The sequence below is a fragment of the Ornithodoros turicata genome, chromosome 1 (assembly GCF_037126465.1).
Source record: "Ornithodoros turicata isolate Travis chromosome 1, ASM3712646v1, whole genome shotgun sequence".
Lineage (NCBI taxonomy): Eukaryota > Metazoa > Arthropoda > Arachnida > Ixodida > Argasidae > Ornithodoros > Ornithodoros turicata.
The window spans coordinates 139,959,256-139,984,415 of NC_088201.1; the positions used below are offsets into that span (position 1 = coordinate 139,959,256).

General features: G+C 46.8%; 1 protein-coding gene and 1 pseudogene across 2 annotated transcripts in view; both read left to right on the forward strand.

The window, feature by feature from the left end:
* LOC135369951 (uncharacterized) overlaps positions 1–25,160 on the forward strand; it is a 101,540-nt gene that overhangs the window by 13,185 nt on the left and 63,195 nt on the right. For both annotated transcript variants that reach the window (XM_064603561.1, XM_064603570.1), the window contains exons 3-4: positions 20,323–20,415; positions 21,607–21,691. In XM_064603561.1, the coding sequence (XP_064459631.1) occupies positions 20,323–20,415; positions 21,607–21,691 (178 nt within the window). The remainder of the gene's footprint in view (positions 1–20,322; positions 20,416–21,606; positions 21,692–25,160) is intronic.
* Positions 1,811–2,779, forward strand: LOC135379077 (uncharacterized; annotated as a pseudogene).

Consider the following 25,160-nt stretch of genomic DNA (forward strand, 5'->3'; position numbering starts at 1 on the left):
TTCGACCGCTCCCGGAAATTCTTGGCGGGAGGTACTTTCCAAAAACATCAAGTTTCCTTCATTCTGTACGACAAATAAACAATGGTTGTAATCATTCCACATTTGTTCATCTTGCAATGGCAACTTAACTTATTCGTCGACACAGTACTCAGAAAAAGTGCAATAAATGGAGCTCCGGCCCCCTCCCCCAAAAAAGAGAAAGAAAGTACATTACTTTTCGTTCTTTGTCGTCCTAATGGTGGCTTCTGAATAGGAGAGATAACATTTGGTATGGAATAATCTGATTGATTGCTTGAGACTGTAAACACAAGTTTCAATATTCAGTCGCGTATATATAATATTGCTTATAATAGGCTTTTCTACGATAGGTAAGGTTGCTCAGCCGGTGGAGTCAACACTCGGGGGTTTCACACTCTTTCGCACCACACTCTAAAAAAAAGGGAGTCGAAAGAGACTATTCAGCAATTTTACACCCCGTGCTGCAGATGAACTCTCACCAAACACCCTTGAAACTCCTTGTTGGTGCGTTTCCATGTTTTGATGCTTTAATAACTCCCTTCAACCTGCGCTTTACTCCGTGGCGAGAGTTAAGCGCGACACATCTGCATATTTCTGGATAGTTTTCGTCCTTGTCATTGCGCAGTCTAGCAACACTGATATCGAGGCCGTTGAGGCTTGTCGTGCGGAGGCTTGTTAACGGTCTATTGGACCGCTGAATAATATTTTTTTTCAACAAGAACGTTTTTCAGCATGCCGAGGTGTAATGAACGCGACGACTGCAAGTCATATGGCTGCGTGTCCTATCACTATATACTCAAGGTAGGTCTGCGTCCTGTGATACGTACATACACGTATACGTTGCTTTGAAAGGAGGATCCGCTTTGGGGACGCTGCTAACAAAATACGGTAGACGTTGGCCTGGACGAATTTTGACAATTATCAGGCCATCTGAATGACGATAGCTGAAATGTGATTTTAGCTAGGACACTGCGTACATGTTAACCAATGTTAACTATATTGCAGAACAGTCTGGCTTTAATGGCATGCACAGCAGGTGACGAAGGTGATAATTTCCGCTGAAAGGCCAGCATAGCTTGGCATGACATTCAATTGTGACAAACTGTGAAGGTGGTGTGAAGGAGGTCCCTTGCGCTGGTGAGTTTCAGTGGGGTTGGTACTACTGCTGTTCTGTATTAATATTTCATTCATATGTATCTCGTCGATGATAAGTGGTGTCAGTGTTGAGTTCTAATGCTGTCGATAGTAAGTTTCAGATTGACCAGTGGTTTGCACAGCACAGTGCACAAAAGACGACGAAAATGCGCTGCTCCACCTCCGCAAACGAAGAAAGTACTATGCAAATTGCAAGGAAGAGAAGGGCAACAGTTGAACAAAATGGTAGGCGCAATGCAGTGAATTAAATCCCTATAATTTTCTTCTTCTATTACATCACATCACAGTGCTAGCATCACTCGGCATGGCTCTGAAATGAGAAGTCCCCTGTGCAGGTTGTGGTAAGGAGGTACCCTGCACTGGTAAGTTTCAATGGGGTAGGTATTACCACCGTTCTGTGTTATCATTCACGTGTATCCTGCCGACGACAAGTGGTGTCAGTGCAGGGGCGGATCCAGTCCGTGTCGCTTTTGTTGTTGTTGTTTGGGGGGGGGGGGGGCGGTTTGTTTGTCGAAGCCCCTGTAGCAGTGCAGCACCTTCATCCACATCGCTGGTCTGGTCATCCACATCGCTACTGGTGCGAGGCACCATCTCACGAGCACAATCATTAAACCATCAGTTGGGCTCTTGCCACTAACCGAACAGGTTGTCGTTATTTAGAGCTCCCAACATTGGTGACCCGGACGTCGAACGTAAGGATCGAACATCGTCCTTAACCGCCATGTCCGTCGACCATCAAGCCCACCCGCCGCCTCCATCGAACCCATCCTTATCTGCAGTGGCTGTCAAGTTACCACAATTTTTTGACCGCAACCCGGCCGTGTGGTTTATCGAAGCGGAGGCGCAATTTCATCTCGCTGGCGTAACATCACAACTGACGAAATTTTACCACGTCACCTCCGCCCTCACCCCAACTGCGGCCGATGAGGTGTACGACGTCCTCGCCAACCCCTCGCCAACCACACCTTACGACCAGCTCAAGCAAGCACTCCTGCAACGCACCACCTCCTCCAGCCGGTCCCGCCTTCAACAACTGCTATCTGCTGAAGAGCTGGGAGACCGCCGCCCCACACAGCTACTTCGCCGAATGCGACAGCTGCTAGGCGACAATTCCGCTACCATGGACGACGTTCTTCTCCGTGAACTATTTTTACAACGTCTGCCACAGAACGTTCAAATGGTTCTGGCAACAGCAGCGAACATGTCACTCGACCAGCTGGCTACGCTCGCAGATGCGGTTGTTGAGGTCGTCACCCCGTCCATCGCTGCCACCGCTGCACCACAACACCCCGTTCTTCCAACACCGTCTGCAGCGGCAAGCCCTTCTGGCTCTCCGCAATTAGAAGAGCTTTGCCGCGAGTTCCGCGCGCTTGCCTCTCTAATTGCAGCATCACACGCTCCACCGCAGCAAACTCGTGAGCCCTACCGTCGCAGCCGTTTCAGTCGGAGTCCACGGCGCTATTCTCCCAGCCGCTCGAATAGCAGAGACCGCGACGGAAGCCCGGCGACGACGATTTGCTGATACCATCGCAAGTTTGGCGCCGAGGCCCGTCATTGCCTACTACCATGTTCTTGGCAGCAGGGAAACCCGCCCGCGGGCCATTGATGGCGACCAATGGTCCATCCTCCCAGTCCAGTCGCCTATTCTATATACGGGACAAAACATCAGCCCGCCGCTTCCTTGTGGACACCGGCGCGGAGGTGAGTGTATTGCCAGCGAGCGGAAACGAATGCCGACAGCCACCTCTCTTCCACCTCACCGCTGTTAACGGATCTAAGATCCCCGTGTACGGTCAACGCTCCCTCACGTTGAACCTGGGTCTCCGCCGTGTGTTCCGTTGGCTCTTCCTGGTTGCGGCTGTCTCTCACCCCATTCTCGGCGCAGACTTTCTTAATAACCATCAGCTGCTCGTCGATATGCGCAACCACCGACTCATTGACTCTGCCACCAGCCTCACTGTCTCCGGCATACGATCGTCCCATCAGTCTCTGGGCGTGTCAGTCTTCCAAGCTGACGGTAATCCCTACCTTGCCGTCCTCAAGGAGTTTCCTCAACTCACGCGCCCACCAGATTGGTCGAAGCCTGTCCCGCACAGTGTGGTTCACCATATCGAGACAAAAGGTCCTCCCGTCTTCTGCCGCCCCCGTAGACTACCGCCGGAGAAGCTGAAAATTGCGAAGGACGAATTTGACCACATGTTGGAAATGGGCATTATTCGTCCATCATCAAGCAGCTGGGCCTCTGCTCTCCACATGGTCCCAAAGAAAACCGGTGACTGGCGGCCATGTGGGGACTATAGAGCGCTTAATCGGGTTACCATCCCCGATCAGTATCCCATCCCTCATGTCCATGATTTCACGGCATTCCTTCACGGCGCGACGATTTTCTCGAAGCTTGATTTGGTGCGCGCCTACCACCAGATACCCGTTGCGGAAGCCGACATCCCAAAAACAGCCATAACAACACCGTTTGGCTTGTTTGAATTTCCACGGATGCCCTTCGGGCTACGGAATGCCGCCCAATCATTCCAGCGCTTCATAGATTCCGTCACCAGAGGTTTGCCATTTGTTTTTGCATACATCGATGACATCCTCGTGGCCAGTCAATCCGAAGAGGAGCACATCATTCATCTGCACAAGCTTTTCTCTCGTCTCTCCGAGTACGGAATTATTATTAACGCCAGCAAGAGCGAATTTGGCGTCTCCTCCTTGGACTTTCTGGGTCATAGGATTTCTGCGGATGGCCTCACACCACTCCCATCAAAAGTCAAGGCAATCGCCGAGTTTCCCCGGCCAACATCTCTAAGCCAGCTCCGCAAATTCCTGGGATTAGCGAAATTTTATCGCCGCTTCATCCCGCATTGCGCTCAGATCCTTCGCCCATTGGAACAGTTCCTCACCGCCAAGTCTCCAGCGTCCCAACCACTGGCCTGGACTGCCGACGCCATCGCTGCATTCGACAGAATCAAGGAGGCTTTGGCAAACGCCACCCTCCTTGCCCATCCTCGCCCAGATGCCCCAACTTGCATGATGGTAGACGCTTCGGCTACTGCCGTGGGCGCCGTGCTCCAGCAGAAGATGTCTGACGACTCGGATGATTGGACTCCCATCGGTTTCTTTTCACGCAAATTGCGCCCTACGGAAACACGCTACAGTACGTTTGGACGCGAATTGCTCGCCATATAACTCAGCGTCAAACACTTCCGGCACTTTGTCGAAGGCCGTGTCTTTATCATCTTCACGGACCATAAACCCCTCATCTATGCCTTCCGTTCGTCCGGTGCCAACTACCCCACACGAGAGCAACGCCACCTTGCCTTTGTGTCGGAGTTCTCGACCGATATACGCCATCTCTCCGGCCTACAAAATTCCGTTGCCGACGCTCTCAGTCGCGTAGACATCGCCGCCGTTACCACCTCTACCTTGTCACTCGACGTCATCGCCGATCTGCAGCTTCACGATCCCGAGTTGGCCTCTTACCGATCCTCGCCAACACGTCTTGACCTCAGGAACGTCGCGCTGCCTGGAGCTTCGTCAACCGTCAGGTGTGACGTGTCTACCGGCACTCCCCGCCCTTTTCTCCCGCAAACGATCCGCCGTGCTATTTTCGATCAACTCCACGGCGCGGCCCATCCCGGCGTCCGGGCTACACATAAGCTTGTATCGGCTCGCTACGTCTGGCCCAACATGCACCGCGATGTCAAGCGCTGGGTCCAATCCTGTATGCCGTGCCAGCGCTCCAAAATATCCCGGCACACGTCATCTCCACTTGCAAAGTTCCCGGCACCGGACTCTCGCTTCTCTCATATTCACATAGATATCGTCGGGCCACTTCCACCCTCGCAAGGCTTTCGCTATCTGCTCACCATCATAGACAGATTCACCCGCTGGCCTGAGGTCGCCCCACTTGCTGACATCACAGCCTCATCTGTAGCTGCAGCCTTCGTCCAGACATGGGTCTCCCGATTTGGTGTCCCGGCTACCATAACGACCGACTACAATAGGCAGTTCGAGTCCGGCCTCTTCGCCCGCCTTACCACCATACTCGGCTCTCACCCCGCGCGAACCACCGCTTACCATCCTGCGGCGAACGGCATGGTCGAGCGATTTCATCGTCGTCTCAAGACCGCCCTCAAGACCAATGGCAGTTCGTACTGGGCCGAAGTGCTGCCTCTCGAGCTCCTGTCGCTTCGTGCGACCGTTAAAGAAGATTTGGGCTGCACGCCGGCGGAAATGGTTTACGGCGCCACGCTCCGTATTCCCGGTGACTTTTTCCCGACTCCAGCCAATCCTCCCCTCACTGACCTGACCTCCTACGTCGACCGCTTGCGCAACACCATGGCCCAACTTCGCCCTCAACCTTCGCGACCTCCCACACGACCCTCCTTCCAGCACCCACTTCTTGAGTCCGCCACCCATGTATTTGTCCGGCATGATGGCACCCGCAAGCCTCTGCAACATCCCTATGATGGACCATTCCGTGTCATCAAGCACTCTCAGAAGCACTTTACGCTTCAGCTCGGAAACCGTCAGGACACAGTGTCCATCGACCGTTTGAAGCCGGCATTCTTGGATGAGCCCGGAGATTCCCCTTCCTCTTTCGCGTCGGTTTCTGCCCCCACCTCAGGAGTGGTTTCCCCCGTCGAGCTTCCCTGCTCACCGTCTCCCAGGCCCGCCACCTCAGTTACTACCCGCTCACCTCGCCACGTCCGCTGGGCCCTTCCCCTTGCCACCGCTTGCCCATGACTGTCGACCGCTTCGCTAAGGGGAGGGCCATGTAGCAGTGCAGCACCTCCATCCACATCGCTGGTCTGGTCATCCACATCGCTACTGGTGCGAGGCACCATCTCACGAGCACAATCATTAAACCATCAGTTGGGCTCTTGCCACTAACCGAACAGGTTGTCGTTATTTAGAGCTCCCAACACACCTAAGTGGGGGGGGGGGGGGCGATCGCCAACCGTCCCTCCCCCCGGATCCGCCACTGCATCAGTGTTGAGTTCTAATGCTGTTGTTACTGTTTCAGATTTACGAGTCGTTTGAACGGCACATTGGGCAGACAGAGAAAAGAAAGTGCTGCCCCACCTCCACAAAGGATGGATGCACATTGCAAGGAAGAGAAAGGGACTAGTTAGAGTAATAATCAGCTCATAAATGAGAATATTATTGATTAACAAGATAGTAAGTAACCGACATAGCACCAATCACTTTTTGCACGCACAGACATGATTCCAACCATTCATTTTCCTAGCATAGTTTGTTTGGCACAAGAAATTGTTAGTTATGAAAGTATTTGACTTATGATAACGTGACATATCGCCACTGCTCGGACTCCATTACCTATATTTATGTTGCAGATTATTACCCAGCATGAGTAATTCATGCCCTTGCTCACCTGCTGAAGGAGGTGCATCTGACCTTTTCACTTGTGTAAGTGCTCATCTTATTACAGGTGCTTTACAATAGATATATTGGGAAGTGTATGCACACATCTATTTTAGGCAAGATATTCTTGTAGCTCCAAATTGTGAATTGCATATGACAGCAGTTTCTCATATAAGGCAACTACCCTTCTGCCAAGAAAAAAGAAAAATCTAAAGTACATGTACTGCACTTTATGCCTCAGCCAGATGCACTTCGCGTCTCCCCTGCTTTCTCATGAGAAAGCAGAAAAGTGGGTGCCGATATGCCAAATTCCTATGCACTGATATGTTAATGTATAGTGACAGATGAACTTCGAATAACTGTTTTGTTTCCTGTTTGTAGGAGTTGGAAGTATATGCCAGGTGATAGTTGCATTGGGGTGTGTCGACCTTATAATGCAAGAATGTACTTGTACCTGTGGCATCCTACCAGTTGTTTTCATAGGATCATATTAAGCACTGAAAACTTCCTTTTTCTGTTCTTGCCAATTTGTATCAGAGATACAATAAATGTTTCTTATTTAGAGATACTGTTTTGCAACACTTATTTGCATGATCTTCAAGGTGAGGAGACGACTTTAGTAATGTGCACTCCAGGTGAAGGGCATAACTTTTATGCCTTATGTAGCATAACAAGAACTCCCCAGTGGAGTTACGCTAGCCTCATGAACGGAGTTACTTTTACACCCGATATGCTGGAGTAAATAGGGAGCTGTATGGGAGTAACTTTTACTCTGTACCATAGGAGTAAACTTTACTCCGTAGTTCCCGGAGTTGCAGATACTCTTCAAAAGGGGTGCTATTTTGCACCCCGGAGTTAGGACGTTTTACCCCCGTAAACCCAGCAAACCATTAATATCCCTGGGACATCCCTACAAGGTCGCGAACGTCCTGAATATCTAGACATCCATAGGATATTTATGGGATATCGCACAATTTCATTGCGTTTTTGGCTTACTCCAGTAAACAACAGATGTCCCTGGTATGTTAGAAGGATATCGCGCTCTGGGTGTTTGAATGTCCCATGACAAGCAGCCTGCAGATCCTAGGGATGTCTATGGGAGATCCAGGATATATTTGTTTGTCCTTATAGAGACGGTAACCTGAATTAGTAGTCAATAGTACAGTAGTAGTAACAGTAGTCGATAGGAAGGGATGTCAGAAATGTTGTTGGGTATACTGTGGGTTGATGCAGAAACACAGGAATTGCGAAGATACATCCTCGTCACCGTTACAAATGGTTTACGCCACGCCACCCCTAACGAACGTGTGTGTAACGATTTGTATTTCAGTATATGTTCCATCCAGCTCGCAAATAGAGGTTACTGCGGGTTTTCCCAAGTGGTCCAAGTGAGGCGGGCAGGGTTCGGCACTTATGCTGACGTGTCCCACGGTGTTGCTGTACTGTGGCGAATCCTGTTAGGCTAAGGTAATGTTTTGTTCCCAATAGTATCAAATCGGTTAAAACACACAATAAGTATTATTTGCTGGTGCACAGTTGCAGTGGTCTCTACGCATTCTACAAACACTAAATATCTGATGCACAAAATTGTTAAAAGCAAAATATGTTCGATATTCGTAATCTCCCGTATATATCCAAATATCCGTGACAGACGTCGCAGGGACTTTCAGTGGATCTACAAACATGGCAGAAATGCTAGTCGCTGGGATATCGCATGGATGTAAAACGGATCTGTGGCAAACTCCAATGGATATCCAAACGTCCCAGGCGAGATATCTTACGGATATTTCCTGGATGTATCTGGTTTGCTTGGATGGAGTCGGTACGACTCCTTTTTTTTTCAGAGTGTGGTTGTCCAATTGGTTCAACAGGCCGAGAGCACCGCAGAAGCAGCACTCTCGTCTCGGAGACGAAAGCGTATTGCGCTGCTGAGTTGAGATTGTCATTCCGTCCTTCGTCGCCTCGTGACTCCTCTTGCTTCCCGCCAATCGACAGCCGAGGTTCTCCCCTAACCATGCTGAGCAGAGTTGATCCAGCGCTGGCTTTCCGCATGCCTCGACGTACGTCTCGTCAAGATGCCGCATTAGTTCATCGATGTGGCTTTTACAGCGCAGTGGCGTTACCGCTTGAAGCAAGTTGACTCTGCACAATGCAGTCACTGCGGGGCTGTAGAAGATCTAGAGCACACTCTTCTCCATTGCCCACACTATCAACCTTCCCGAACCGTACTCTCTGGGTCCCTTAACGAGCTGGACTCTCGCCCCCTTTCTCTCACAAAATTGCTTGGTCCCTGGCAATATCCAGCCTGCCAACGCTCTGCCCTCAAAGCTCGCTTCACCTTTCTCTATTGCATACTATAGGACTTCGATCCTTATCGTGAAGGGGCTCATTATTTCATTCCCCGCATCACGACCAGCAATGCGGCAGAGTGTCGCCCCTGGCGATGAAACTTCCCATTCATAATCTCGAAATATAGTTGTTGTTGTTTGTCTCAGCAGGAACTCATAGCGACAGTTAGGAGTACAACTCGAAATATTTTTACACGAGCTGCGGGTTATCGGAACCAAATATTTATATGACTGTACAGCCCTAAGCAGCACAGCGTGTCGTGAGCCGAGCGGACCGATGACGGGGAGCAACGCAATCTAATCAGGAGCTTGTTGTCTGCCGCAACCTGTCCCATTTACGTTTTGTAACGCCGGCAAGACAAAGGCCGGCCAGGATTCCCGATATCCGCTGCTGTCGTCTTCCCAACGGAACCCCAACTTCTTTCCCTTCATACAATTTGTGGTAGAGTAGTGATAATTTAAGCAATGAACAGCGCATATAAAGCAAACATGGTTTTATTGACACACATGAATGCACTTTTCGATTACGCCGCCAACAAGAGAGATTCAAAGTGCTTATTGTCAGAAGGCAGGGAGACAAGAAGCGTAAAGAGTAATGATATCGTAAGAGGTGAAGTGACTGCTCAAAAAGTACTTTAACTTGTGCTCCCGATCTGCTGCCGCCCCAAAAATGTCTTCACATCTATGCTGGAAGGACCGGTGAGATTAATTGCTGTATTTTTTTTTACATAGGATTACGAAAAATTGAACTATGTGACTGCAGATAACAGACATCCTTGTCAGCGGATTTGCCTGGGGGTGTACGTCCTGTCCACGTCTCTATGTATGCGTTGTGTTCCGTCGTCCTCAAGCTCAAGTACCAGCGGCATGGCCGAGTGGGCTAAGGCGTCCGCTCGTTGGTGGTAACCTAGGTCGTGCTGAAGACTGGGAGGTGGTGGGTTCGAATCCTACCGCCGGCTGTGCTGTCTGAGGTTTTCCCTGGGTTTTCCGAAGACTTTCCAGACGAATGTCGGCACAGTTCCCCCTGAAGTCGGCCCAGGACGCATACTAACCCCCCTGTCCCCCACTCCTTCCTGCTATCCTCTCTCCGTCTGTCCACATCTGTACGTCGCTCATAGCCACAGTTGCTTCGCGGCGCTAACACCCAATCAAAAAAAAAAAAAAATCAAGCTCAAGTAAATGTTACCATGAACTCCGTTGCACCAGGTCTTGTGTTGCGCCTTGGTTGTTCACTGTTGTTGCGCTCAAATTCGGGCTCAAACAAACCTCAATTTCAGTTCCTTATCGGACCAAATGAAGAGGGACAAACGCGAATCCGAAGTTCAATAACTTCTCTGCCTTATTTCTCTAGTTAATCAGTTTTTCTCTTTTTTTCCTTTATTGACAGACCAACATTTGAACGCTAGCTAGCAGCCACCGCGAGCTGCAATGCTGGACTAACCCAGTATGGGCAGCCCAGGAATGGATGGAAGTAACTGGTGATCACCTGGGCGCAGCGATATTTCTTCAGACGTGTTCTGTTGCTTCATGTTCGTCAGTTGTCGACCCTCATTCTCGAGGAATGTCGTTCTGTCCCCAACATTTCCGTCATAGAGGTGGCTTCCTAGAAATGCAATAGCCGCGAATGCTCGGATACACTCTATTGCCCGTATTCACCAGTCCCACTTAGCCACTGGTTTAGTGACGTCTGGCTTAAGTTGATCACGTGATTTCTCCGGCTCTGAAGCCCTTTGACCACAACACATGCGCATTATTCACATTCTCATGAGATGGTTGAGGGGAGGGAGAAAGTAGCAGACGACGGAAGGACCGCGAAGAGGAAGACTCACGGTTTCTTTTTTTTCTTCGTTTTTGTTTTGTGTTATGAGGTTGATAAAGAAAAGTTCAGGCGGCGCTGGCGCCGCTACAGGTGGCTGCGGGATGGTGTGTGGGTAGCCGACAGTTAAGCCTGCCTTTGTGTTTGTTAATATGATCGCTAAAGCAATGTGCAAAGAGCGCGTTTGCCATGTTATTGAAGAGGCAGCTGTACGTATTCTCGTGGAGGCGATTGTTGTGCTTTTGTCAGTGTTCGGTCGTCGATTGTGGTTGCGTAAAACTGCACCTCCATGGACCATCGCTTGTTTATCGTTTGTTGTGCGGCCTGCGTGGTGAATTGCAACGATCAAGATATCCTTTCGATCGCTGGGGCATCTCAGCAGCCTGTTTTTACGCTTTCAAGTCTGGTGTCATGTGCGCAACGTGTGTGCAGGCGCATCATCACGGTAGGCTGCCTGTAAGTAAACAGAAATAACATTGATGCAAGGGTGGCCATATCCTGCATCGGACTCCCACACGCATAACTTTTCTAGTGTTATGGTTTCAAGAAATTGACGTGGTACTTTACAAGGTGTCACAAATCTGTAACGCGTTAAAGAATCGCTTCGCTGTCTGCGTTTGTTCTGGCGCACGACGTAAAACGAACTGTTCAGTCCTGTTTACATCCGCATCCTGTGTGTGTGGGTGTTAGCGCTGTTTTCGTTATGTTACAAAGGGTGCCCCAGCCTGTGAGTTGTGTGGAAGTTGCCAGGGTCGTGACCTCCTGTCGTTCTATCAGTGCGGTGCTAGGGTTAATTGTGACCTCCTTTATCTCCGTATCTCTGCATATAACATTCTTGTACAAATCATCAAGTACTGAATTGATTTATTCTGTTCAGCTAGCAAAGGCTGTCAGTTGCTGGAACTTAATAGAATGGGAATGTACACACTTGTCCTACAGTTATATATTGAGCGCACTTGACATCACAGACGCCATATCTGCAAAAATAAAAGGGCACACTTTAGTGTCGTTACAATAAATCCGAGCCATTCAGAGTTTGTTGTTTATTGAGACCACATACACAAAATGCAAACAATATTCTCTTTGCTGTTAAAATGGATCAAATATCTCATACAGAAGGTCTTATTTGTCTCAATAATGGTGTTTCAAGGGTGGAGCAAACATACAATGGACACAGGCAAACACATACAACAACAGCTGCAACATCGGCTACAAGCAAATCCGTGCTGTTCTTTGCATTGTGCTTGCGTGTTCAGAGTCATATATTATTGAGGAAACACTTACATATCCAGCCAGGGTCTTTTTCTGCGCTCATTCTTTATAAGCTCCTCTCTTGACTTCATACTGGCATTGTAAACAATCTCACTTCCATTATCATTGCACCATTACATGCCAAACAATCACCACCACTAATGCCTAAAAACTCCCCACAGCTGATGCCATGCTATAATATGCCAGCTGAGGCTTTTCATTTATACTTTTCGTTCAGAAATAATTTCTATGGTGATGCAGTTGCATTTACCACTTCAATCTGACACAGATAGCTCAACTTTGACAGTAAAATCACATGAGAGGCCCGTGTGACCTCTGCTTCTCCTTTGGCAAGGCTGCTCTGAGAACTGCCACTGTCCAATTGTGCAAATTAAGGTATTGCACGATTACGTCAGCAGCTCTATACAGCGTTCTTGAGAATTTTCTTTTTTAGCTTTTAAGTCTTGCAATAGTTCTCTGACTGTTCCCAGTTTTCTACACTGTCCTGTATTGCAGACAACCTGAAATACAGATGGTAAAGCTCTGAAAAATTTGTGCATGTGCCCCATGCATTTGTGCACTGCGTAGTTACGCAGTTATAAACTGCACAGCTGTGTGCTGAGAGATTGTGCTATTTCTTGGGAAACAACACCGTGGAATATCAAAGGAAACAGCAGCACTGATCATTGTCTGCTAGCTTTCTGCATTGATATGTAATGGACAGTAAGTGGAAGGCTGCAATGGACAAATGAATGCAATGCAAATAAGCTCATATAAAGAAATGAATGAAACTTGAAATCAGATGCATCTTATCTACAATGGGCTGCTATTATTTTTTAGGAAATACAGGATTGTATATCTTTCGTCCACATTTTCTGTTATCTTTTGAGACACTTTGGCAGTTGTAACTTTGCAAAAGCCGACATATTCATTCAGCTGTGTCAGCACAAAGCTACACAACCAGACAGTATATTAGGGTAGTGAACGCGGTGTACTGCATCATCAAGGACAAAGTCTGGGAGCAGAAATGTGGGACATTGTTTAATATGCAGAAAAATAACATAGATGTTTTTGCATTTGGAGCAAACACATCTATGTTGGTACACATGAAGGGCATATAGTTATTTCATTACACTTTATTGAACTTTATGTACCCATAAGGGTGCACTACAAAAAAATGTGGGAGGGGGCAGGGTTACAAAAAGAAACAGAGGTAGAGGTAGTGCGAAACTCCTCTTTAGAAGAAAGGAAAAATTCTGCATACACAACCACAATATTCCTGAAGCAATGGTTTCTACTCTTACAATTACATGTTTTTCATGCACTTAAGCAGGGTTAGTCATGTTCCAGCCACATATCTGTACGACAATTAGTTTTCTTCACGTATTGCATTGAAGAACTGCTTTCCTGAAACAAATTAAATAAGAAGGTGTAACATATGTCACAGGCATTTTGTGCCGGTTATGCAGTAAAACTAGTATGCTTGAGGCGCCACACATTCTCCTTGTGATGATGTGAAGGAAGGAAGCTTCAATCTTTCGAAATGTAAATGAGTGGCGTAGTGTCTTGCATTGTAACAGCGTCTAGGCAATCCTGTGGCCTTTCGAGTGACAGATTCATACATATTAGAATCATTTGTAATGATGCTGATAACAACACCCTTAATTACATCAGAATTTTGTGACGGTAGTATGCACATATTGCGTTCATCCTTCATTCACTGCTGTGCATTTACGGGTGGAGTGTGAGTCAAGCTAGTACGCAATGGGAGTACCTGTTCCTATCAGGTAATATTCAGGACATGTCAAAAAGGAAGAATCGTGGGCACTTAGCACGTACCTGTAGTGGTGTAAGGAGAACGAAGTTGCAACATAATTGAAAGTACAGTGAAGTGAAGTGTATATTAGAAGTGGGTACTGGTTTGGTTCATGCAGTATTACTACAATTTCTACTATTCTATACTTATTGCTCGAACTCAGCTATTTAGAACACATTGAAGACAGACACAACAGAACGAAATTACAGGCATTTGAGCATTCATGATAAATAGAGGCATGGTTGCAATATGGATGTGAATGCAGATGTATAGAATAAATCTTGTGACCTGATTACACAAGAGCGTGTTTTTCTATTCTTAAGATTTGCGCCTTACAGCATATGAGACTACACAACAAGTGCACAGATCATACCAGTGCAAAGCTGGAGTGTCGTTGACATCCGTGTCGCCACCATGTCATGACATCAGTGTCATGACAGCTGTCAACATAAAATAGCATGTGAGATTTGCCAGGAAATCTTGCAAAAAATGAGCATGCCTGTGTTCTCGGATCGCATGATCTGTCATACATCTGCAGTCACATCATAATGATACCCATGATTTAGCATAGATGATACAAATGTCAATCTGCCACGTGGTGACTGTCCTCAGCATAGCTGCGTTTCAGACAGATCAATGTACTTCTGTTCCGCAGTACAAGGTGGAAAAACAGCATTACCAATAACAACAGGTCCCTGTGATCTACATATATTTCACGGTACTGGTAATTGTGTTACTGGTTCTCTTTGCACTGGCTCAGACACACCCTACATGTCCTTCCATCACAGTTCCCTTTTTCATGATCTCTATTTGTTCGTTATGTGTAACAGATAGCATTTCCGATATTCAATCATTCTTCATGTCCAATGTACAGCAGTAATTTCAACTGTTCAGTGTTGGTACTTCCTGTGCAGTACGAGTGTCAGCTAGTGATTCTGCTTTTCATGCTAAACTGCCCAATAGAATTTCGCTCTGTTGCACTATCAATGCATTGGAGTTGTGTCTCCGTGCACAATGTAGTAAATATTTCTTTTTTCCATAGCATGTGGCATGGGACAAACATCTGTACTTCACAACTAATAGTTGATATCCTTAATAATAATAATAATCCTTGTGGAAATGCGTAACAAGTTTTATTGACTTAATGCAAAGAAACAACTCAAAAGCATGAGGTACAGGCACAGCTGTGCCCATAACAGATAATTTGGAAGAAAATAAACAAAGTGTTGGGCATACACAGTGCTGCTCACACAATGAAGGGGAACACTGTGTGAATCATGGTCATGGGCTTGTATTGGCAGTAATCGCATCCCAGAAATATGTTGCTTTGATAAAGTCTGCAGCCACGTCACTTGTGTTTTGTCTCTTGCGGTGGCAGTCTACAAAGCCACATCTACTGTTAGCAGATGATAAATGTGAGCATAAAAGCAAGTAGCTGTCACCTTGAATATTTTCTAATATTACGGTACATCATCATTGCAGAAATGTTGGTTGTTGGCATATTTGTCCTCCCCGTCTGGTGTGGTGTGCTGGAAGTGGTAGAGCACACATTTTAGCTACAAATGTGCTTACATGTGCGTCCTTATAAAATTTTGAGACCTTCACTTCTCTGTGGATTTTCTCCTGAACCGGCAAGGTGAAACCTGCTCACAATTTTGTTCGCAGCATCTGCACACACCTGACAGTGGTATCGACATCATGACTACATGGGATGGTTGACACTCTAGTGTTCTGTTTATATGCCCCCGTGAAGGCTCTCATTTGTCCATACAAATTCGTCGACACAAAACACTGCTCACAATATTTCCTTGTGCAGGATATTTCTACCTGTACTTTTAAATAACCAAGTCTGATATCCTAAAGACACGCTTTTTTGTCAAAATTTCTCCCAGTCGAGATATACAGCAGCACCCTGCATTGAAGCCGATAAGCATATCGGCAGATCTCACCAGCACAAAATTGTGCCAAGAAACATGCTCATAGTGATTTCCAAAAAAACATTAGTGCTTTCATAATGACAGAACACAATAGTGCTTTCCTATGGACCTTGCATCTTTCTGGGCAAGCAAATCAAGCTTCCAAGGGGATCTAGAGCTTCCTTCATATGGTGCCCTTTCCAGAGTCAGATCTGAAATATTGTACCTTGTTAATGCACTGGGACATCCAACATATAACTCCAGGTACCCTCTCAATGCTACTATTTTGGAATGTCACTCATAGCATTTCAAAGGCGAGCTACGTGCTTGATATTTGTGCCTTTACATGCTGGGTAACATGTACCATACTCCGCTGTATAGCTGTAAGGCACATGGAGGTATAACTGCTTCATGGAACCTCCCATCTCTCTTGTGACCTCCGTTTAGTTTAGAAGACAAACTTGATTGATGCATTTTTAACAGGAAACACTTAACAGTAATCTAGGAACACAAAGCTCGTTCACAAGTACCGGCGATCACTGTAGTGTGCAGTAACGGCAGCACAGTACGAACTATTGTTAGTGATGTATAACAGAGGCACTAGGGGCTGTATTAAAAGTACCACGCACAATCAGCGTCGTTTTTGTTGCTGGAGGTAACAGCTGTTTGTGCACGACCTCCTGTCAGCTTTGGATCGGAAAGTGACTTGTGTCTACTGTCTAGCTGCCAATGTTGACATCACTAACTTTGACGATGTTGGTCCTAAATTAGGAGAGCGGATTTCAAAATTTCACTTCATACCGATCGTTAACTTTTAACTCACTGGCGGGTTTATTACTTCACTTACTTCGCTCACCTGTTCCTCACAACGTTCTTTTTGCTTAATTTCGACTTGAAAACTATTGAAAACTTGAAAACAACGTCCAGCAAAAACTATTTTTGGGTTGTTTCTCGAAAGGCTCATTCACAGCTGCTCCGCGGTAGACCGGCTTTAAACTACCCCCACCCCTAGTTTAAATCAGTCCTATGCAAATACATGGGAGTTAGACCATCGCTAGGTCGCCGGGTTTACGTCGTGTGAACGGCGAACGAAGTGAGACGTTGTGTGCAAATATTTTTTGTGTGCAAATATTGATTGAAGTGCAACAACATTCGCCTTACAAATACTTCTAGTAGCTTTACAAGTCAAAACTTACCTGTATTTCGCCGAAAAATTTCCGGCGAAGCGTAGATTAGCCCTTTGCGTTGTGCACACAAACTCCATGGAGGCCGCATTGGGCCTCACGGTAGCCGGGCTAGACCAGCGGGGTGGTTGTACGTGATTGGCGGACGAAGTACTCACGTGATCAACTGAAACCAGACGTCACTAAACCAGTGGCTAAGTGGGACTGGTGAATACGGGCACAGATATACGGTGAGTATAATATGGGTAACAGCTTGACTGAAATCTACAATAAGGCCGAGATCTACCAAGGCCGATGGCAGCAAATCTGCCTGCTAGCGACAGTGGCAGTCTCCTGCGGATGACGTCATGTGAATAAACTTGTATACTACTTCTACGTACTTATAATATTTGACGTGGTGATACAGCTCTTGCTTTGTATTGTCTTTTATAATATACACAGTGTTTATTTTATCCTGTACAGAATTGTTGCACCAAAGTTATGAGAGCAGCACAGATGTTGTTTTAGCGTAATGCAGTGATCGAAGTGCTGCGCCAATCATGGAGTGCTTAGCAGTCGCCTGCTCGACCAGGTAAGGTTGTGTGTCACGAGAAAACGCCTGTCACATTGATGTACTTTCACAGCGACAGCTGTTACATCCTCATTTCCCTGAGATCCTGGCAGCGTCCGCTAGAGCCCTGCGCAGATAAGATTTTTAGCATCCGTGCACACGTTATCCGATCTGGACCGTTGCATACACAACCGTTTAGATCCGCAAGTTTCGAAGGACGCGTAAACACAGCCGGAAGAATGTTGGTATAATTTCGGATGCCTCCATGCTCTCACAGAAGGACTCACGGCGACAAGCAAAGGTAAACCTTTCAACAAACGCGATATGGAGAGACTTCTGGAACGCTTCCTCACCAGTGCTCGTGCGGACGCCAAAATGCCTTCTCTCCTGTCTTGGCCGTGCATGGTCAAAGGTGAACCCGGGCATGCGCTCGCTGTCGATGTGCAATACAAATAAATTGCTAGTAGAAAAATTACAGCATGCGGTATAGCCACATCCGACCTCGAGCCATCCGATCCGCACACCGCAGAAAGTGATAAATTCTCATCCGAATCCGCAAGTATCTTACGGATATCCGCTTCCATCCGCGGATGGTGCAGGGCTCTAGCATCCACATCAGGTAGTGACGCGCGAACAGATTTTCAGCTGTTGCTGCAATTTGTGTTGTGTAGCTGTAACAGTTCTGTGATTTTTGTACGTGCAGCTTCTTTTCTTTGTGTCTCTCAGATCAGTGTTGATACAGCTTTTGCTCTTATGTGGCCAGACAAGCATCCCGTGAAAGAGTGTGCATAGCCACTAAACAAACTAGTTAGAACTAGCAGGCTACATAATGCTTTCTGACATGTTTTGTTCTCTTTTCTAGCCACAGTGAGTCATTGGAGGCAGTGCTGCAGCACCAACAATCACTCATTGGAAGAAAGGAAAGGAATGAGGTGGCCATCAACACCCTGCTGCCAGTTCAACACTCCTCAGTCAAAACACAAGACGCCCGCTTGGCGGCAAAGTCAATCCAGTTTTAGACAGAGTTTTGCACCGTAGACTTCGTGTGTGGTTTACTGCGAATAAATGTTTATGCTGAGATCCGTGTTGCTATCAATTATATCACATTTCTGCATGAATGCATGCCAGGACGGTAGCAGGACTAGTCATGGGCTAAAGTAGGTCTAAAGGTGGCTAAAGTAAGGTACAGGAAATCTATAACCCTAGACCTGTCGCCTGAATGTAGGGATAAAATTGGTCTAGCTGTAGACTTCATGTCTAATACATGGTTGAGTGTCTGACCCTGTTCCAGACATCCAGGTCAAAAGAATGTCTAAATCACGGCTAGGTACATAGACACCGGATGTCTAGGGCTAGATGGCTAGGTGGCGTAACGTTAGACGTGTTATTTGACGTCTAGTGGACGGATACTAGACATTTGGTCTAGTGCCTAGAACATTCTATAGACATTCCTTATCTCTTTTTTTAGACGTCATTTAGACGTTTACTAGCCCACCATGTGCTTCCTGGGCACATATTTTGTTTTCGACGACACGTGTAGTTTGCATTCACGAGCAAAATGTACATGCGAGCACGTCATGAAATGTGAGGGGAACAGTGCTACCAAACTGCGTCGATATTTCTTCGTCCGAAGTGCAGAAATGCCAACATACGGCTCCATGTGGAATTTCTAGGACCGTTTTAGATGCCTTCCTGATGACATCTTGCTGTCTTAAAATGTTTCCATGTGCTCGTTATCACGGGGAGTTCGGTGATATCTGTCACCCATTCTTAGTCCGGACACATGACATGTGGGCGGTTTCACAATATGTTTATCCGTAAGACGCACTGCACATCATTGACTGAGAGCGCCAAACATGGCACTAACTTGGTTGGGCGCCGACAGGTGGCGGTAGATTTGCATATCGTGTACTATGCTTCATAACTCGTATGAGTGGTACTTTGAACAATTTATATTGTAATGTTTTTTTTTCTTCTTATTGTGTATAATGTGTGACAGTGCTTGCTGGTCTTTTTTCTTTCTCTATCTTTTGTGGCGGTTGTGTGCACCACCAAAAAAGGCATTCGCTATTGGTGAACTCTTGAGAAATAAAATAATTGTATAACTATTAGGCCAGCTATTTAAAGGGCGGAGCCAACGTATTTCCAGAGGCGTCGTCCAACGTAGTTGTAACTCCGGCAATAAAACACAGAAGGACCAACACGACGGAAGCCTCAGTATGCCCAGTTGCATACTTCAATTGGATAATGGCAGTTGAAGAAGAGGCACCAGCAGCCGTATTGAAACCAACGATATCCCGTCGGAGATGCCACCAATTACACGATGCCATTGACCGTCTAGTCAACATACGAAACCACGCAAGGAAACACGGGGAGACGTACTCGTCACATTCTTTTCTATAATCTTGCAAATCGCTTCCACATTCACACAGAAGAACACACTCGTGGAGGGCGCCATCTTTCTCATGTAAGATTGCAGTGCAAGAGGCTATTAACATAGAAGGACGAACACAACCCAAGCGCCATAGCATCTAGCTGCATACTGCAATTGGATGATGGCAGTAGAGGAAAAGGCAACACCAGTGGGGATCAAACTGAAACCCTTCCCTTTACTGTCTTTCGTGCTGCCAGCATCCCTGCCAGTAAATCGGAGCATATGGGCTTCAATCCTACTGCTGGTAGCTTTCCTTCAACTATACCATTAGTAAATTGAGGCATTTCGACTACTTATGAGTCGATACTACATCCAGTTGCTCATTCATCGAGACAGCGAGGCGTACACGCCACTGGGCACATGTCTCACGCCTTTCAGCATATTGACATGTTTGCTACGCGCTCCATGGCAAGAAAAACGCTATAGCCGTCGTTTTGTTCATTTTACAGTACAACGATCGTTGGCTCACCTGCAGCTACTTTGCCAAACCTGGACGGGATTGTCCGTGCTGGCTTACAGAGAACAGAGGGGATAAGTGTTGGGTATGTCTCTTTGCTGCTACTCTCTGAAAACGCAAGCAGGGACAATTTTGCACGCTTGAAGTGCACGTAAGTGTCAAGAGTATTTCGTGCACTACTGCACACGAATGCCATGTTATCTTGCTTTCTAATATAGAGCCCGCAATAGAGCACAATCTCGTTGTGCACATGGTAGCTTTTGCCTGGGGTACTGAGCTAGCAACAGATACATGCATGGTTATTATCAGATGTATGACGACTATCACATTAGTGCATCCCCAGACTTTGGTCTTCTTCTCGAAACCCTTAGCTAAATGACGTGTTCAAATGTAATGAAATGTCGTATATAATAAAGTGAGATGTGATTGTCATCTGTTAGACGTCACGTTGTGTATGAAGATACCGGCAAAAACAAGGTATCTTTTGCACGGCTGTATTCTGTATTATGTTGCATATTTCGATGAAATGAAGGTACATCAAATATCTTTCACAGGTCTTAGATAGTGACAGGAGTAAAACAGCTACCGAACCTTGCTCATATCTCACAACAGGGGCACACGTCGTTCGTTACCCAGTAACGCACCACTTCGTCCGTGATTTGCAAGGAGCTCCAGGGTGAAAGCCAATAGCAACATTTATTTGAAACTGCGTCCTACCGAGACCGTTTTAATGTGCAATCGCGTGACGTTTGGAGCGCGCAAACGTCACGCGATTGCAGCTAGCATCAGCGCGAGCGTCAGCTACACTGCTCCTTTAAAGGAGTGGTCCAGAGGCACAGGTGATGAGCGCCGCTCCTGATCACCGCACAGGTGATAGGGACGCTTCTCATTGGATCTGAGATCACATGATCAAGGTGAGCAACACCGCGCAGGCCGGAGCGTCTGCTACGGCTTCAGAGACTCCAGGCGTTCTCCTGCTGCGTGAAGTCCGAAACGGAAGATTTGAAGGCAGTCGACGCCACGGCCTCCATTTTTTGGGACTGCTGATACCACGGGAAAAACGAGTGGTGCAGCCCGAAATTAACTGTGTGTTGTACAGCGATACCCCAGTGCTGCCCGACAGTGTGCAGCCTCCCTGACAGTTTTCACCGCACAGGTGGTTCAGTGGCTAACAGGTGACGCCACAATACCGACGTTGTTGCCCCCCCCCCCTTCTCTCCATTTGCATTGTGCTAACCAGTGTGTTGCTGTCGTGTTCATATCACTAACTGCGCAGGACATGGGGCATGCTGCAGACGGCAAGTGCTTCAGAGGGAAGTGTTACAACAAGTACGTGTACGACCACCTGACAAAAGATCAGCGTGAGTGGATATCCTGTTAATTTATATAATCTCAACGTACTGTCGAGACGCGTCGTCACCCACAAAGGCTTTCAGAAATACGTAAGTAACGAAGAAGGAAATCCGGACTCGGGAGGACGAAATGAAGTTTAGTGAAGAGACACTGAAGTAGTGACAACAAGAATGCTAAAATAGCATGATCTTAATTAACAGGTGTGCTGTAAATGGTAGGGCTTCCACGACAACGATGGTTCGGTTCGACTGACTTTGTTTTCGGAGCTGTGAGGCCTGTTCTCAATATTATTAGTTGTTTCCTCTCTTTTTCTTCTTTATGAGCGTTTTCAGAGCCATATAGCTACGGTCCTAATGCTGCATTGCATCTGCAGTGATGAATGCCTGAGGTACACTGTGACGTGAGTGTCTCGAAGGTCTCAGTAACAACCACTTACTTGATTTAAAAAAAAAATATTCGCATACCCTAAATGGAGGAAAGGACAGATACACATAAAAGACATCACAAGAAATATACGATGAAAGATGGAAGTCACTGAAAAAGTTAGCCAGCTCTGGGACTTAAACCCACATCTTCTGGATTACCGGTCCAGGGCTCTTACCAGTTTAGCTAAGCTAACACACCTCCCCAGCGACTTCCAAGGGCGCGTCATCTGAAGGGACAAATCAAACACTCTCTCTCACTCATCCCCCTTTCACTCTTACATTTTTTTCACGCATACACACAATCATACGACTTGATCGACGCAAGCGGCAACAAGAAATATACTTGCCCGCAGGCCTTGGCGAAATCAACAAGCATATTTAATGGTAGAACATTATGTGATAATTAATTACAATATCCTTACCTGCATTGGGGAGTTCTAGAAATAATCAGTCGTGCCAAAAGGTGCCTATAGCTTAAAACCATGACCAACACTGGTTCAGGAATGATACTCGTATGATGGGCTCATGTGTGCTGGTAGAATGAACGTAATTGGAACCACATTGAAATAATTTATGAAAGCCACGAACTTTTCTGCGATCTTCTAAGCGTGGAATTTCTGTATCATTTTCTTTATTACAGCGAAGGCTGTATCACGGCAGTTGTCTTTGTAAAGGATGGCCTAGGTCCTGACACCCGACACGGCGCGCCATTCGCTGGTGCAGCAGCAAATCGGAGAGCACACGAAAATACGCCAGGAGCCACGATGCGTCACTGACAAAAGTTGCGATTGTGCCGAAAAACCGCACCCGTGCGCGGTAGTACAAGCGCTGTCCATGTATAATACGCTATGTGACGGTCGCCAAGAGTGCGTACGGCGTCTTCAGATAGGCAGTGGAGGGCTCGGCACGCCGCTATAGAACGAAAGCGTTATAGCACACAGGGGCAACCAACCCCAGGTAGCACATGATAGGATAATAGACGTCTAAATGACGTCTAAAAATAGAGCAAATGGATGTCCATGGAATGTCAATGAACCGTCATAAAGACGTGAAATAACACGACTGAAATTACGCCACCTAGCCATCTTCAGTCTTCCAATGTCTATGCACCTGGCCGAGATTTAGACATTTCTTTAACCAAATGTCTAGAACCTGGCCAGACACCTAACCATGTATTATACATAAAGTCTACGACTAGACCAATTTTATCCCTCCATTCAGGGACCTGGTCTAGGATTTTATCTTACTTGTACCTTACTTTAGTCACCCTTAGGCGTACTTTAGACCATGACTACTCCAGCTACCATCCTCGCATGCATTCATGCAAAAATATGATGGGTTTGAAATCCTTACCCGCATAATTGTCGTATTAAACGTGAATCTCAGCATGAACATGTATTCACAGTAAACTATGCACCAAGTCGACAGTACAAAAAGGGATTGACTTTGCTGCTCATCAGGCATCTTGCGTTTTGAACGACGAGCGTTGAATTAGCAGTGGGGTGATTTCCTCTCAATTCAGACAAGCCCATCCGTCGAGGTCCTTCGAATTTGTTACATATTTTTGTGCGAGAGCCACATCTTTGTGATGAACATTGGTACAAATTTTGGACTTCAAATCGGAGCCGATGCCGGGACAAAAATTGAAGCGCGCATCAGCGAGAACTCGCGCCGAAGTTTCAGACAACCCTATGCACCCTACGTTCAAGTGACGGGGACGACATTTTTTCAACTCATTCTCTACATACCGGACTGTAATTCTGTGGCATAGCCCGATACCTACTGCCGCCCGTTCACTTGAGAAAAAATCGCAAAAAAACGCCGTAAAGCGCGTTTTGCGTGAGTTTTGTAGCCTTCCTGTCGGGGAAGTGGACATTAGACCGAAGTTATTTTTACACTGAAAGAGCACGATTAAGTGCTATTTCTAACGGTATGCTGTTAAAGATTGTGAATGAAAAAGCTAAGGCGATAGGAGGGAGCAAACCGGGATCACCCTCGAAAAAGACGCCGACTTCACGGATCGATTTCTCTAAAACCCCGAGCTTTTTTTTCTCGAAAAAATATCATTTGTTTATCATTCTATTACCTTTCAAGCGGTATAAACTTTGTAGGCGACACATGGTACGCAGTGACATCTCACAGATGTACGGCTGGATTAATACACCACAGGCGTGCGCTAACGTCTGTATATCCACGTTACCGTTTATTTCCTGTGTTTCCACATGTAGGAGAATAATCCTGAGCGTTTTTCTTGCGCCGTCGCCGTGTAGGCGTGCTCATATTTTTTAACTAAATGAGATCTCACGCCAAAAGGCCAAGAAGATGCTGCCAGCCTCTTTCCTTGCATTTCGCTTCGCTTTGCATTCATCCACCTATCACGCGTCAACACATCTTTGACGAACACGTCCGGCTTCCAAAGCCACGTCTTGGGAGGTCGTTTCCATTACGTGTGTCGCCGGATTGCTGTACTTTACCACCAAACACTTCCTTTCCTGTGTGCTTCGTAGACGTGCTAACGAATATGACCTTGCCAGCTTACCTTGTGGCAACTAATCACCAGGGGAGCGGGTCGAGCTGAAACAAAAGCGTGTTCTTTGTTATGTCCAAAGTGAAGGCTCCAAACCATTCCGTGTCCCTGTATGATATGGTACCATGTCTCGATTCATCCACAGTACGGAACGTGTCTACTGTCCGGATTACGCACGACGACATCGAAGGAGGATCTACAAGCAGCGCGGCTTCGTGTCTGTTTCATGCCTCGACATCGATGCACTGAAGCAAGCCCTCGGCTCATATGGCAGTGGTGCAGTCAATGATGAAGACCAGTTGTGCAAGAACTTGTGTCAAGAACACAAGTTGTTGTCAACTGGACAAGAAGTTGTGTCAACTCCTAATACTTCTTGACGAAAGCATGACAAAGAAAGAAGCGTTGAGACTAATCCCAGAAGCCGTCCTAGAGAAATCAAGAGCTCTAAGGGCGAAGCACGGCGTGTGGGCAATGCCCCAGAAGTACACGGGATACCCTGTCAGCGAACCTGACGTAGTTACTGCA